Source organism: Cervus canadensis, chromosome 15 (genome assembly GCF_019320065.1).
Source record: "Cervus canadensis isolate Bull #8, Minnesota chromosome 15, ASM1932006v1, whole genome shotgun sequence".
Lineage (NCBI taxonomy): Eukaryota > Metazoa > Chordata > Mammalia > Artiodactyla > Cervidae > Cervus > Cervus canadensis.
Genome location: NC_057400.1, coordinates 10,774,996 through 10,791,187, shown reverse-complemented (window position 1 = coordinate 10,791,187; position 16,192 = coordinate 10,774,996). Strand labels below are relative to the sequence as shown.

The window sequence follows — 16,192 nt, the reverse complement described above, 5'->3', positions numbered from 1 at the left end:
AAGCAATATCCGTATATAGGACACCATTGTGAAAATCCTAGGACATGGAGATGAGACTGAAGGACACCCTAGGCCACAGAGATTGAAAAGAACTCATTAAAAAGATAAATAGTGGCTACACTCTGACCACATAACCGCCCCCTCCCCTCAGGCCAATATTGTGTGTCAGCCTGAGAGGTGTCTCTAGGCCTACAGTTTCTCCAGTGGAAAAAAAGAGAGTCCAAAGTGGACATCTAGCTCCTCCAGAATTGTGATTTCTTCATGGAAGGCTCACTTGGGTCTTGCCTCAGGAGGATCAGAAACGAAAATTTGGAGGATTAGACCACTGGCGATTGTGATGGAAAAGGGTAGGGTGGAACTTATAGCAATCAGCTCTCAGATCTTGGCAGACATTTCATTTTCCCAGTGGTGCTCAAGTAGAAGTTCAAAGTAGCACCTTTGCCATCTCTACAGCCAAGACAGTGATCCTATCTAACCAGGGAACTAGGTTTGCAGTTTTATCCGCTTCAGGATCCCAAATGGCAAGCACAGTCAACATTGGAGCCTGTTCTGCAGCCCTGCAGAAAGAAGCTAGTTCATAGCTCTGAGTGCAGCTTACGACTGTCTGATCAGGAAACCTATTTAGCCCAGTGGCACCTGAGTGAGCAGTAAACACAGCCAGCGCTTTGCCCTTCACAGATCCAAAGCCAATGCTTGTCTTGCCAGGGAGCTTGGTACACCGTTTAACCTGATTCAGTCTTTAAACAGTAGACTTACCAATCTTGGGTCCTGTTCTGTGGACCCACCCAGGTAGGGAAGCTAATCCATACCCTCACTTGATGCTAAATACAACCTGCTAACCCCATCCAACCAGTAAACCTAACCAGAGCACCCAGGATGCTGCATAACCCGTCCTACATCTTCACTTGCAGTGGCATTTGAGCAGTACATCCAGCCAGTTCTATACCCACCTACAGAGCAAAACCACTGTCCCTGTCTTCTCAGGAAACTCACTGTACAGATTTTCCTGATGTGGAGTCCCTTACAATGTGCTCTGCAGGCATTGGAGCCCATTCTGTAGCCCTCCCTGGATAAGGAAGCTAATTTATGGCCCTGTCTACTATACCTCCCAATCCTGCTCACTAGGGAGTCTGATGGGAGCAACAGTAGAGCTCATCCTACAGTGACGCTTGTACAGAAAATCAAGGAAGTCCTATCTAACAATGCATACACTTCAGAGATTCAGAAGTGCTTTTGTCCCAAAACAGACCACAGTAGCAAGCTCCATCTTCCTGGACAAGATGATAACAGCTGACCTGTCTGGAATCCCATCCTATCTCAACAATGGATGTATCATCAAGGGAATAAAGGTAATGGTTGATTTTAACAGTGCTATAGACCAAGTGGAGTTAATAGACACATATAGAACACTCCCATGCAACAGCATCAGAATACACATTCTTCTCAGGCACACATGGAACTTTTTATAGGATAGATTATATGTTATGCCACAAAACAAGTCTCAGCAAATTAAAGATTAAAATCATGCTTTTTTTTTTTTTCTTACCACAGTGGTATGAAGCTAGAAATCAATACAGAAGGAAAACTGGAGAAAACATAAATACGTGAAAAGTAAACTACATACTCTTGAACAACCAGTGAATCAAATGAAAAATAAGGGGGGAAATAGAAAAGTATCTTGACTCAAACAGTAATGGAAACACAATATACCAAAACTTATGGGAATTATTTAAAGGTAGTTTGAGAAGAAAGCATATAGCTATTAAAACACACATCAAGGAAATAGAAAGATGTCCAAAAAACAACATAACTTTTTATTTCAAATAACTGGAAAAAGAATAAATTTAGCCCCAAATTAGCAGCAGGAAGGAAAAATAAGGATTATAGCACAAATAAATGAAATGGAGAGTTGGAAAACAATACAATCAGTTAATAAAACTAAGACCTGGTTCTTTGAAAATATAAGCAATTTTGGCAAACCTTTAGCCAGATTGGCCAAAAAAAGAGACAAGACTAATTTAAATATATATATATATATATATTTATACACTTAAATATATATATATATATTTATATATACACATATATAAATGAAAGAGAGAACATAACAATTGACATAGATATTGCAGAAATACAGAAGTTCATAGAAGACAGCTATGAAAAATCACACACCAATTTATTGGAAAACCAAGAGGAAATGGATAAATTTCTAAGAACATTAAACCTATGAAGACTGAATCATGAAAAAATAGAAAACCTGAATAGACCAGTTACTACTAAAGAGATTGATCAGAAATCAAAATCCTCCCAACAAAGCGAAGCCCAGAACCAGATGACTTCACTGGTGAAAATTACCGAGTACCTAAAGAAGAATAAACAGTAATCCTTTCAAACACTTCCCAAATGTCAAAGAGGAGAGGACACATTCAAACTCATTTTATGTGGCACACATTTCTCTGATACTGAAGCTAGACAAAGATGCTGCAAGAAATAAAAATAAATGTAAAAGTTCTCAACAAAATACAAACACATTCATTTCAGGAGCTTATTAAAAGGATCATACACCATGATCAAGTGAAATTCATCCCTCAGATGCAAAGATAATTCAACATATACAAGTTAATAAGTGTGATACATAACATAAATAGAATGAAAGATAAAAATAATCTCAACAGATGAAATGTGTTTAACAAAATTCAACAGCCATTCATGAAAAAAATTCTCAGCAAAGTGGATATAAAGGCAACATACCTGAACATAATGATTCCATATAACAAATGCATAGGTAACTTTAGACTCAGTGGTGAAAAGCTAAAATAAAAGCTTTTCCTCTAAGCTCAGGAAGAAGATGAGGGTGCCCACTCTCACCATTCCTGTTTAACACAGTACAAGAAGTTTTTCAGATAAGAAAAAGAAATAAAAGGCATCAGAACTGGACAGAAAAAAGTAAATTTGCCTCTATTTGCAGTTGATTTTACACATAGAAAATACTGAAGACTTAATTAAAAACAGTTAGATGTAATCAATAAATTCAATAAAGTTGCAGGACACAAAATCAACATACATAAATCATTACTGCTTCTACAATACTGAATAACAAACAAAATAATAACTGATAACAATAACAAACTATCAAAATAATAAAAGAACATGATTCCATCTACAATAGAATGCATAAAACAAAATATTTAGGAATGAATTTATCTTAGGAGGTGAAAGACATATACACCAAAAACTATAGGGCATTGATGAAAAAAATGGAGAAAGAAAAAAATGGAAAGATACCTTGTGTTCATAGATTGGAAAAAATTAATACTACTAAAATGTTCACCTGTAGATTAAATGCTCTCTCAATTAGATTCCAATGACATTTTTAACAGAAATAGAAAAAGAGATTATAAAATCTCTATGGAATCACAAAAGACCCTGAATAGCAGAGCAATCACATGAAAGAAAATCAAAACTGGATTCATTATGCTCCCAGGTTTCAAACTATGCTTAAAAGTTATGTTAATTAAAACAGTATGATAGTGGCATAAAAAGACACATAGACCCATGGATCAGAATAGAGAGCCCAGAAATAAACTGCCACATATGTGCTCAACTGCTGTTTGATAAAGGAGCCATGAACATGCAATGGGACGAGGACAATCTCTTCAAGAAATGGTGCTGAGAAAACTGTATACACTGCAGAAAGATGAAATTGGACCCTATTTACAGCACTCACAGAAATTGAATTCAAATGGATTAAAGACTTAAATGTGTGTGTGTGTGTGCTCAGCCATGTCAGACTCTTTGTGACCCCACGGAGACTGTAGCCCGCCAGACTCCTCTGTCCATAGAATTTTTCGGGCAAGAATACTGGAGTGGGTTGCAGTTTCCTACCCTAGGGTCTCTTCCCAATCTAGAGATCGAACCTGGGTCTCTTGGATCTCCTGAATAAACAGGCAGATTCTTTACCACTGCACCACCTGGGAAGCCTAAAGACTTAAGTAACAGACCTGAATCCATAGAAATTCTTGAAGAAAACAAAGGGGAAAACTTTCTTGACTTTGATCTTGGGATTGGACTGTTGGACATGACATCTAAAGCACAGCAACAAAATAAATGTACAAATGTCAAATTAGAAAGCCTCTGCATGGCAAAGAAAAAGTCAGCAAAATGAAAAGCCAGCCTAAAGAATGGGAGAAAATGCCAGCAAATCGTATGTCTGATACTGGGTTACTATTCAGAAATATATAAAGGACTCATACCTCAGTAGCAAAAAGGTAATAATTCAATTAAAATGAGCACATGACCTAAAATAGATATTTTCCAAAGGATATAGTCAAATAGCCAAGTGCCCAGTATCTCTAATCATTAGGGAAATGCAAACCATAATGAAATATCACCTCTTACCTGTTAGAATAGTAATAATATATTTGAAAGTTGCTGAGAGAATCTTGAAAATTCTCATGACAAGGAGAAAATCTGTTAGCTATGTAAGTTGATAGATATTAACAGAACTTCTTTTATTGGCCATTTCATAATATATACATATATCACATCATTATGTTGTACATCTTAAACTTACACAATGTTGAATGTTAATTATATCTTGTTAAAACGGGGAAAATGGTTTTTGTTTTTTTTTTACCTTTCTTACATTTTCTAGACAGTGGGAAAGAAAGAGAATTTCTCAACTTTATTTTTCTAAAAGAACACTGTCTTGTTACCAAAACTATACAAAAACATTAAAGAGAGAACATTTTAGACTGATATCTGTTGTGAATATGTACATAAAACATTTTTAACATATTAATATATCATTCTGGAGAATATAAAGAATAATGCATCATGACTAAACAGGATTTTAGCCTGGAATTTAAGATTAGTTTATATTGAAAATAAATGTAACTCACTATTTTAACAGAAAAAATAGAAAAATAAATAAGCAATTATCTTAGATAAAGAAAAAGCAACTGACAAAACTCAACATCCATTCATGATAACTTTCAACATAAGTGACTAGAAAGTAATATCCCCATTCTGATGCAGGATACCCACAAAATAACCAACAAATGTTATACTCAATGGTGAAACATTATCCATGTTCACCTTAAGATCAACAATAAAGTAAGGATAGATGGTCTAACTCTACACTTTAAATAAATATTAGGGACTCTAATCAGACTAACTTTCATGGAATATCTATCATGATGATTGGTAAGGAAGAAGTAAAATTATCTTTATTTGTAGATAATATTATTGTATAAACAAAGTGTAATAAATTTACCAAAAATACTAGAATAGGTCACAATTCATAAAAGAATTTTTTAGCTTATTTTTACATGTCAAGGCATCAACTTCAATTGTTTGTTCTGTTTCCTGATTGTTATTCTTTTACTGTAAAAAATATTTTATTAATAATATAGGATACCACAGTTTTCTTAAGAAATGCCCACTGAATTATTTTGGGGTAAATGGATACAATACTTCAAAATTGCTGTCAAATTGTTTAGAAAAAAATAAATTTCTAATTGATTTTGAAAAAAAAAAACAGATTTCTACTAGACTCTTAAATAGTTTAGAAACAGTAGAGAGATATAATAATAAAACAAATGTAGAAAAATATAAATACATGAGGAATATGTCTAAGGGATATGAAGATGCTTCTTGAACAGGTCTTTTAACTTGTCTGTAAATTTATACTTATTTCAAAGAAAGATTTAAGAAGCAACAAAATATATCTTTGGTACATATACACTATGGAATATTACTCAGCCATGAAAATGAATTCATTTGAATCAGTTCTAATGAGATGGATGAAACTGGAGCCCATTATGCAGAGTGAAGTAAGCCAGAATGATAAAGACTAATACAGTATACTAACACATATATATGGAATTTTAAAAATGGTAACGATAACCCTATATGCAAAACAGAAAAAGAGACACAGATGTACAGAACAGACTTTTAGACTCTGTGGGAGAAGGCGAGGGTAGGATGTTCTGAGAGAACAGCATTGAAACAAGTATACTATCAAGGGTGAAACAGATCACCAGCCCAGGTTGGATGCATGAGACAAGTGCTCGGGGCTGGTGCACTGGGAAGACCCAGAGGGATGGGATGGGGAGGGAGGTGGGAGGGGGAATTGGGATGGGGAACACATGTAAATCCATAGCTGATTCATGTCAATGTATGGCAAAAACCACCATAATATTGTAAAGTATTTAGCCTCCAACTAATAAACATAAATGAAAAAAAAAAAGACAAAAAAAAAAAGACTGGTATTATTACCAGGAAACAATGAAAATAGATGACAAATAGATGGGGAAACAATAGAAACAGTGACAGACTTTATTTTCTTGGGCTCCAAAATCACTGCAGGTGGTAACGGTAGCCATGAAATTAAAAAAATGCTTACTCCTTGGAAGAAAAGCCAAGACCACCTAGACAGCATGTTAAAAAGCAGAGATAATACTTTGCTGACAAAGGTCTTTATAGTCAAAGCTATGGTTTTTCTAGTAGACATGTATGGATGTGAGCGATGGACCATAAAGAAGCCTGAACGCCGAAGAACTGATGCTTTTGAATTTTGGTATTGGAGACAACTCTTGAGAGTCCCTTGGACAACAAGGAAATCAATCCAGTCAATCCTAAAGGAAATCAGTACTGAATATTCATTGGAAGGACTGATGCTGAAGCTGAAACTCCAATACTTTGGCCACCTTATGCGAAGAACTGACTCATTGGAAAAGACCCTGATTCTGGGAAAGATTGAAGGCAGGAAGGGAAGGGGATAACAGAGGATGAGATAGTTGGATGGCATCACCCACCCAATAGACATGAATTTGAGCAAACTCCAGGAGTTAGAGTTGGACAGGGAAGTCTGGGGTGCTGCAGTTCATGGGGTCACAAAGAGTCAAACGTGACTGAAGGACTGAACTGAACTGACTGACTATTATGATGGAAAATAAAAATATTATTAAGATCTTTAAAACATTAAATGCATATGAATATATTTAACACAGAGTGGCAAAATCCTAATAATGAAAACTAAATCATTCCTGCAATGCATTGGAAAAGACCTACATAACTAGAAGCTAAGCCACATACCTGTATTGAAAGACTTAATGTTGTAGATGCCAGTTCTATTCAAATTGAACTGTAGTTTCAATACAATACCAATTAAAATCTCAGCAGATTTTTATGGTAGAAATAGAAAAGATGGTTTTAAAATGCATTCGGAAATGCAAAATACCTGACCAACTAAATCAATCCAGTTAAAAAAGAAAGAAAGAAAATATTGGAGGAGTTTTACTACATGGTTTCAGGAATAACCAGAAAGCCAGAAGCTAAGATTGTAGTGGAAGAAGAGAACACACACACGAATATATCAATTGTACTGAATAGTCTTTCCAGAAGTAGATCCATATTTATATGATCAATAATCAACATAGGTGCCAAAACAATTCAATTGGGGGAAATGATGCTGGAACTATCAATGATCAGATGGAAAATACAAGGATGGTTGACATTTCTTACACTATAGTCTAAAACTAATTTGAGACACATTGAAGTCTTAAATCTAAGAGCTAGTACCATTAATCTTCTAGATGAAAAGATGGAATATAACTTCACTATATTGAATAGACAAAGTAATCATTTATTGTAAAAGAAAAAAATAAAGTATGCATCATCAAAATTAGAAATTTCTGATGAACAAAACAAAGCGTATCAGTACAATGACATTCCAATCTGCAACTTGAAACAGAATGCTGATATACTCAACAATATGAATGAATTGCAAAAGCATGTGATGTGAAAGAAACCCCACACAAAAGAATATATAATACGTGATTCCAGTTATCTGAATTTCCAAAACAGGCAAAACTATCTATGGAAAAAGTTTTTAGGAGTAGTAGTCTTTTAGGATCTCTGTGAAGGGATTTGAGGGAATGTGTTTAGAAATGTAAAATTCTCATATCTTGATGGGAGGTAAACACATTTATCAAAACTCATCACATATGCTTAAGATCTATACATTTCACCATATGCAAGTTATACAAATATTTTTAAACATTATTTTTAAATGGTCTGTAAAAGGTAGAACTAAAGAGGAAAAAAGTTATCTGTGATTGGAAAGATGAGCATAGATGTGGCAGCAAAGTACAATAGATGGGCATCAGCCATTTACTTACTGGTTTTCACTGATTTTCTATACATTTAGCTTGTGCTTATTAGAAATTTTGTTTTAATTATCTTCCTCCATCTGACTGGCTTATAGGCTGATCAGAATTTCAATATTTATTTGTTTCAGTGTTCTGGATGGTTTCTTAGTCAGCTGATTACAAAGTCATCTACAAATTGTTTACGCGTATGTTCCAGTTAGAGAAAACCTGTCAATTGTCTATATAGGCAGGGATAATCTATACAGGCAAAATGCTTCAACAGAAAAGCTATAGGAACACAGTCATGTTCTAGAATTGATACCTTATTGATATTCTATTATATTTCTATTTCATTAGGGAGCTAAAAATATTTTACTTTCTACTATAATTGAAATAGTAAGACAAATAATTGCATGTGAAATTTTGGACCTTTGTGGATGGTAACAAAACTTAGTGACACTCATAGGCAGAGTACATTGATACATTTTTTTATTGAAGGATAATTGCTTTACAGAATCTTGCTGTTTTCTGTCAAACCTCAACATGAATCAGCCATAGATATACATATATCCCGTCCCTTTTGAACCTTCCTCCCATCTCCCTCCCCATCCCATGGATCTAGGTTGACACAGAACCCCTGTTTGAATTTCCTGAGCCATACAGCAAATTCCTGTTGGCTATCTATTTTACATATGGTAATGTAATTTCCATGTTACTCTTTCTATACATCTCACCTTCTCCTCCCCTCTCCCCATGTCGTATCTGTGTTTTACAGATATCAAGGATGATTACTGTCAAAATATGAATAGGAAATCAAGGAATGATTCAGTTAGATGTTTTTCTGATATATGTATATAAATTAAGAAAAAATCTGTTTGAAGAGAAATGCCCTGAAAAGGGGAAATGGTTAGTAGTTATGTAATAATAATATGGATTTAAAAGGGCAAATTGGTAAAAACAAACTATAAGTAAATAATTATTATTATTTATAATTTGAAATGATATAATTTTGCATAGAGGTAAAATCTCTAACATATTGATTTAGTTTTCTCCATTTGAATACTTTTATTATAGAATCATTTTTCCAGAGAACCATAAGATATAAGTTACTACCTGTAAACAGCATTACTAAAATTTGCCTTATATACACATATTCAAATTGAGATTAGTCTAATTTTGCTTTTTGATATGTAATTTTGTTCTGATCACGTGCAAAATTATTCTAAAGATACAAAAAGTTTTGTCATTTCGAATGTTTAATCATTTTACCTAAGGGGAAAGAGTGACTATGGTAAGACTGGATCGAATGACAGTATGTCCACTCTTACATTTTATTCCTGGCTGTTTGCCCAGTTTTTTTGGAAGGTCTTAATCATTTTGTGTCCTGATGATGGCCAGAGGTGAAAAGAGACAGTGTCTAGTGACTCAAAACAGTTTGAATGAGGTAATCAAACAGAACTGGAAAGTTACCTTCTATCTCTGGTGAAGTACAGCTGAGAATCCTGAAGGGGTTCACCGAAGAAGAGACGTTGTAATTAAAATATCATTTCATTTCAATCCTCTACTTATTCATTCAGTTTAAGTCAATAATGACAATGGGATCTCTCACAGTAATTCACTAGCTGCTAGGAAGGGAAAAGTGCCTGAAGGATAACACTCTTGGAAAAAAGTTAAATCAATGCATGCTCATTCTGGTCTTTAGATACTTCATTGATTTAATTGTTCTGTTTCAGAAATATGAGATGACGTCAGATACGTGGCTGTCTAAACAGGTATGGTATAGGTGGTCTCTTTATGTCACATTTTGTCATCATATCTACCCTATTCACTCTATTGTTTTATATATAACTTTTTCTCAAAAGTTATTTCAGTTGTATGATTTTAAGGCTCTGTTATGTTTGAATAAGTGAGTCTTTTTTGTTAAAATGTGTATGACTTGGGTTTTATGGTATCATTTGTGAAAAAATTACTTTGTTTTTGTTTTTAATAGAATGCAAGTTGTTGAATTATTACCAGGATCCATTTTCAGGACCACTCATAAAAGTAAATATTTGTGTTGAAGAAAAAGGTGCAGCCCATATAAACTGGGAACCATCAGCATTGCTCAAATTGCCCAGAAAGCTGACCAAGTCTCCACATAAATTGCTATTCAGATGGACATTTCCTTAGATAATTTCTAGCTTACACAGTGCTAGCTTGTGATATAAATGGAGCTAGAATCCAGATGATCACAAATGTCTCCACAATGTACTGTCTAACTGGATATTTCAGAAGGAAACACAAGATTATTCAAATGTAGATAAAGCCATTTTACTACTAACTTCATCACTGCGTTTTGCAAAGGAAGTGTTTGGCTTGGCTTGTTTGGTTGTGATTTGGTTTATTCTTTACAGTGCTCTTTTATTTCATATTCTCTCCCTGGGTGTCATATACGTCTGTGGTTTCAATTGCTATCTCTGACTGCATGGCCCCAGGCAACTCAATTCTCTGAGTTCTGATTTATATACAAACTCATGCTTGGCATCTTCTCCTAAATCTATAAAAGTAACAGCATACTCCTCAGGTTCAAACTAAGCTCCGTTCTCTTCCAGTAAGTCTGTATTCTTATCATAGAAGTCACAGACGTATTTATCCACCCAGTTATCAAAATCATAAACCTACTGAGGATTATTGAACTTTTCTTATCCTTATCCGCAGATGTTACTCATCACCAAGTTATTTTGATTTTACTCTCAAAGACTTCAAGTCATTTACTTTTCTCCAGTTCACAAACACTCTACAGGATCAAACTATCAGCGCTGCATTTCCTCCTTGACTGGTGAACTCTCAATCCCTTAGGAAGCTACCAATCTGTTCTCCACATTTCAGCCTGGCGGAGTGATCTTTTCAAAACACGTATCTAATTCTACTGCCCCAAACACTCTGATATTCTCTCACAACTGAAAATTTTATCTCCCCTTTGTTTCACAGATAAGGACCAACATCCTTAATGGGTCTATAAGAGATTAATTTGAAAGCTTTTCCAGCTCTGTGTCATATCATCTTTTCTCTCATTTTCTCCATTAGCCCTCATATTCACCAGACCTTTATGTGAACTCTTCCTTCTGAACAGAATTTTCTCAATTGCTTTCTTTCCTGAAAGTTGCTTATTTGTCAAACTTCAGCCTATATCACCTGCTTAAGAAGTCGTCTCTTCAAACTACCCTAATCAAATAGCATCCCCCAATAAAACTTAAAGTCCAGTGCAATATTTATGTAAACTTACACAGTTAGTTCTGTGATTTTTTTTTTTTACAAGCTTCCCAAGGGCAAGAATGTTGTTCATTTTTTATTATTCATTATATAACAAATGCTTAAAATACAGTCTGGTTATAAGAAGAGTTCCGTATATACCTGTTGAATTAAAAAAAAGAAAAGAGTAAGAAAGATTGTGAATAGGCTGTAGGTATATCTATCTCCCTATCTGCCTGTCTGTCTATCATCCATCTGTCATATCTTCTCCATAGATAACAATGTGAACTATTTAATCATAGTCAATGTGCAAAATTAAATTTAGGGAAAAACTGACTTTATTTAACAAAAAAAAAAATCAAAATTAAGTAAAATACTGAAAATAATTGAAAATAATAACAATAGATATGGATTTATTCTAAATTACCTGCATTATTAAACCTACTTTAATTTTCAGTGACATTCAAAGTAGTCTAACATACAACAACACAATGCATGAATTTTTAGGATTATGTTACCTACATTTTAAGTCCCAAATTTATGAATATTTAATAGAAATAAAAAAAAAACAGTTATCAAGTATTTAGTAAGAAAATCTAGGGAGCAGTTTGTTGCAGTTGATTTTTTCTCCAAAAGTTCTGAGGGAATTTCATGAAATACTTAGAATTCAGTGAAATTAAAAGGATGAGAAAGTGTAATGAGGAGAAGCAACGTTCCAGGAAAATTAGACATTTAATGTAATACTCATGCTTGTTTTCTGTTTGGTGAGAAGAGCAGAGAGAAGTGGGCATGTTTCTCCTAGCTTTCAAGAGGCTTATAATTTGAATAACTGGTGTAAAAAATGGTCAAGAGGTAGAGTGTGTTATCCTCAGTTCATTGGCCTGTGTGTGATAAAGATCATAAACATGGACAGTGAGATTGGCTTTTTTCTTTATTTGATTGTAGGAAAGGCTCTATATAGAGCTGTATAGCTAGTTTCTGTCCAGTGGTGAAAGTTTTTGAACTCAGTAATGTATTAGTAATTATAACCCCCATCTATTCCTTAAAATGAACTATTTCCAAGGTATGAGAGTTGGAGGAAGAGGGACTAACATAAAAAGGACAATGCTCAGATTTAATTTTGGAGTAAAGCATAGGAGCAGAATCTTGAATAGGGAGGAGCCAATAGTTTGGAGAAAATGTAGTGGATAAAGTGATATACATAACAAATATTTTTGCCCATTGTACACATGCATTCATCTGTGCAGTTATAAGTAGGTCACCTACTGTATCCTAGGGAAAAAAAAATATAAAATTGCAAACTTAGTTTAATTATTACTTGCCTAGTGAAGGAAGTCAACCATATAATAGAGTGCACTGAAAGTCATGAGAGATGAATACAGAGTACTACTTAGAGTCTCCAGGGAGAGATTTCTTAAATAAGAAGGGGTTTCTAGCTACAGAAATTTAAAAATGGTTTCTGTTTTGAGTTTAAGTAACAAATGAGGAAGATACAGGACAAAAAAGATGAGCTAAAGATTACTCCGGAGAGAAGAAATCCCATTGCAAAGGCAGAGAGAGATATTACATATAGGCAAGGGATAGAAAATACAGAATTCTTGACTCTATCATAGTTGCCAACATCCATTGGTTCACAGAAAAGTCAAGAGAATTTGAGAAAAGCATCTACTTTTGCTTCATTGACTCTGCTAAAGCTTTTGACTGTGTGGATCAAAACAAACTATGGAAAAGTCTTCAAGCGATGGGAATACCAGATCACCTTACCTGCCTCTTGAGAAACCTGTATGCAGGGCAAGAAGCAATAGTTAGAACCAGACATAGAACAATAGACTGGTTCCAAATAGGGGAGGAGTACATCAAGGCTGCATATTGTCACCCTTCTTATTTAAGTTATATGCACAGTACATCATGGGAAATGCTGGGCTGGATGAAGCACAAGCTGGAATCAGGATTGCCAGGAGAAATATCAAGAACTTTGGATATGCAGATAACATCACCCTTATGGCAGAAAGTGAACAGGAACTAAAGAGCCTCTTGATGAAGGTGAAAGAGGAGAGTAGAAAAGCTGCAATAATACTCAACATTCAAAAAACAAAGATCATGACATCCAGTCCCATCACTTAATGGCAAATAGATGGGGAAACAATGAAAAGAGTGACAGACTTTCTTTTCTTGGGCTTCAAAATCACTGCGGATGGTAATTGCAGCCATAAAATTAAAAGACACTTGCTCCTTGGAATAAAAGTTATGACAAACCTAGACAGCCTATTAAAAAACAGAGACATTACTTTGCCAACAAAGGTCCGTCTAGTCAAAGCTATGGTTTTCCAGTAGTCATGTATGGATGTGAGAGTTGGACTATAAAGAAGCCTGAGAGCTGAAGAATTGAGGCTTTTGATCTGTGGTGTTAGAGAAGACTATTGCGAGTCCTTTGGACTGCAAGGAGATCAAACGAGTCAATCCTAAAGTAAATCAGTCCTGAATGTTCATTGGAAGAACTGATGTTGAAGCTGAAGCTCCAATACTTTAGCCAACTGATTCAAAGAGCCAACTCACTAGAAAAAACCCTGATGCTGGGAAAGATTGAAGGTAGGAGGAGAAGGGGATGACAGAGGATGAGATGGTTGAATGACATCACTAATTCAATAGACATGAGTTTGAGCAAGCTCCAGGAGATGGTGAAGGACAGGGGAAGCCTGGCGTTGCTGCATACCATGGAGTCACAAAGAGTCAGACACGACTGAGCAACTGAACAACAAATCACAGTTGCAGAATGTGATTCACATAATCAAATATCTTGTCAGTATTTATTATCTGCCTTGCAAAGCATTTTCCCTACCCTTTTGTTGTATTAGTTCAGACTTTCAAATTTACTACACGTACCATTTACATTTTCATGAGTGTCCATAAAGTATACAAGAAAAATAATATTTTTTTATTTTTTATATTTATTATATTTTCTATTAGTAATGATAGAATAAAATAAATAGAATAAATAAAAAATGAAAATATTTATTATATTTTTATTAGTAAGATAGAAATGTTAGTAAGATATTTCTAGTTTACTAATGAAACTAGAATCAGACTCTTGAGATTATTAAATAGTTATTAATTTACTTATTCATTCAATAAATGATTATTAAATACCACTTATGCAATAGTCACTCTCTTGGGTGCCAGATGCAGAGCAGAGAAGAATACAAGGTTTTTGCCTCATGGAGCTTATATTCTAGAGGAACACCTTCTACTTCCTATCTCCTTACCCACCTATATGCACACATACACACTTCCGTTCATATACAAACAAATGTATACATACATAAAATATAATATGTTGGATTGTATTAGGGGGTATGGAAAAAATAGAGAGTAGCTAAAAGGGTGATGGGGGATTCAAATACAGTTGGATGATCTAGTTTCCCCAGTCACAATTTACATGGGATTACCAGAAAACACTGCCTGATAAGGTAGATTTAGAGCAGAGATAAGAAAAGTATGAGATCAACAAAGATCTTTTTGCAGCAGCATGGATGGACCTGGAAATTGTCATACTAAGTGAAGTAAGTCAGAGAAAGACAAATAACATATGCTATTGCTTAAATGTGGAACTTTTAAAAAAATGGTAAAGATGAGCTTATTTACAAAACAGAAATAGTCACAGATGTAGAAAACCAACTTTGATTACTGAAGGGGAAGGGAAGGGAGGGATAAATTGGGAGACTGGGGTTGACATATGCATACTACTATCCCAGGTGACTCAGGGGTAAAGAATCCATCTGTAATGCAGAAAACCCAGGAGACATGGGTTTGATACCAGGGTTAGGAAGATCCCTTGGAGAAGGAACTGGCAACCCACTCTAGTATTCTTGCCTGGAGAATCCCATGGACAGAGGAACCTGGTGGGCTAGAGCCAAGGGGTTGCAAAGAGTTGGGCACAACTGAGTGACTGAACACACATGAGTATAAACAGAATAGATAAATAACAAGAACCTATTGTATAGCACAGGGAAATCTACTCAATGCTCTGTAATGGCCTATATGGGGAAAGAATCTAAAAAAGTGGATAGACTTCCCTGGTGGCTCAGATGGTAAGCGTCTGTCTACAATGCGGGAGACCCGGGTTCGATCCCTGGGTAGGGAAGATCTCCTGGAGAAGGAAATGGCAACCCACTCCAGTATTCTTGCCTGGAAAATCCCATGGAGGGATGAGCCTGGTAGGCTACTGTCCATGGGGTAGCAAAGGGGTGGATACGACTTCACTTTCACTTTGTATTACTGATTCAGTTTGCTGTATACCTAACACAACATTGTATATCAACTTTATCCCAATAACAAAAATAAATAAGTTCCGCCAAAAAAGAGAGAGAGAGAGTAAGGGCTGAGAAAGAGTCAGACAAAACGAGGAAAGAAAGTTAAAATGTGCAAACTCTGGAGCAGAAAAATGCAGGATGCAGAAGGAAGGAAGAAGAGATGAGAGAAAGTGGAGGATTAGGTCATTTAAAAGTGCTTGAGCCATTCTGAAGACCTGTTAAGGAAACCATATCAAAGCCTTTATTTATACCATATGTATAGTCACTCTTCCCCTTCATGGATCACAACCTTGTCTTGGTGAAGGGGCTTGTGTAATTCATTGAAGTTATGAGCCATGCCATGCAGGGTCATCCAAGACAGATGGGTCATAATGAAGAGTTCTGACAAAACATGGTCCACTGGGGGAAGAAATGACAAATCACTTCAGTATTCTTGCCACAAGAACTCCATGAACGGTATGAAAGGCAAAAAGATATGACACCAGAACATGAGCCCCC

General features: G+C 35.2%; 1 protein-coding gene across 2 annotated transcripts in view; it reads left to right on the top strand.

Annotated features, from left to right (window-relative positions):
- DPP10 (dipeptidyl peptidase like 10) overlaps positions 1-16,192 on the top strand; it is a 716,172-nt gene that overhangs the window by 613,927 nt on the left and 86,053 nt on the right. For both annotated transcript variants that reach the window (XM_043488102.1, XM_043488101.1), the window contains one exon: positions 9,887-9,925. In XM_043488102.1, coding sequence (XP_043344037.1) covers positions 9,887-9,925 — 39 coding nt within the window. The remainder of the gene's footprint in view (positions 1-9,886; positions 9,926-16,192) is intronic.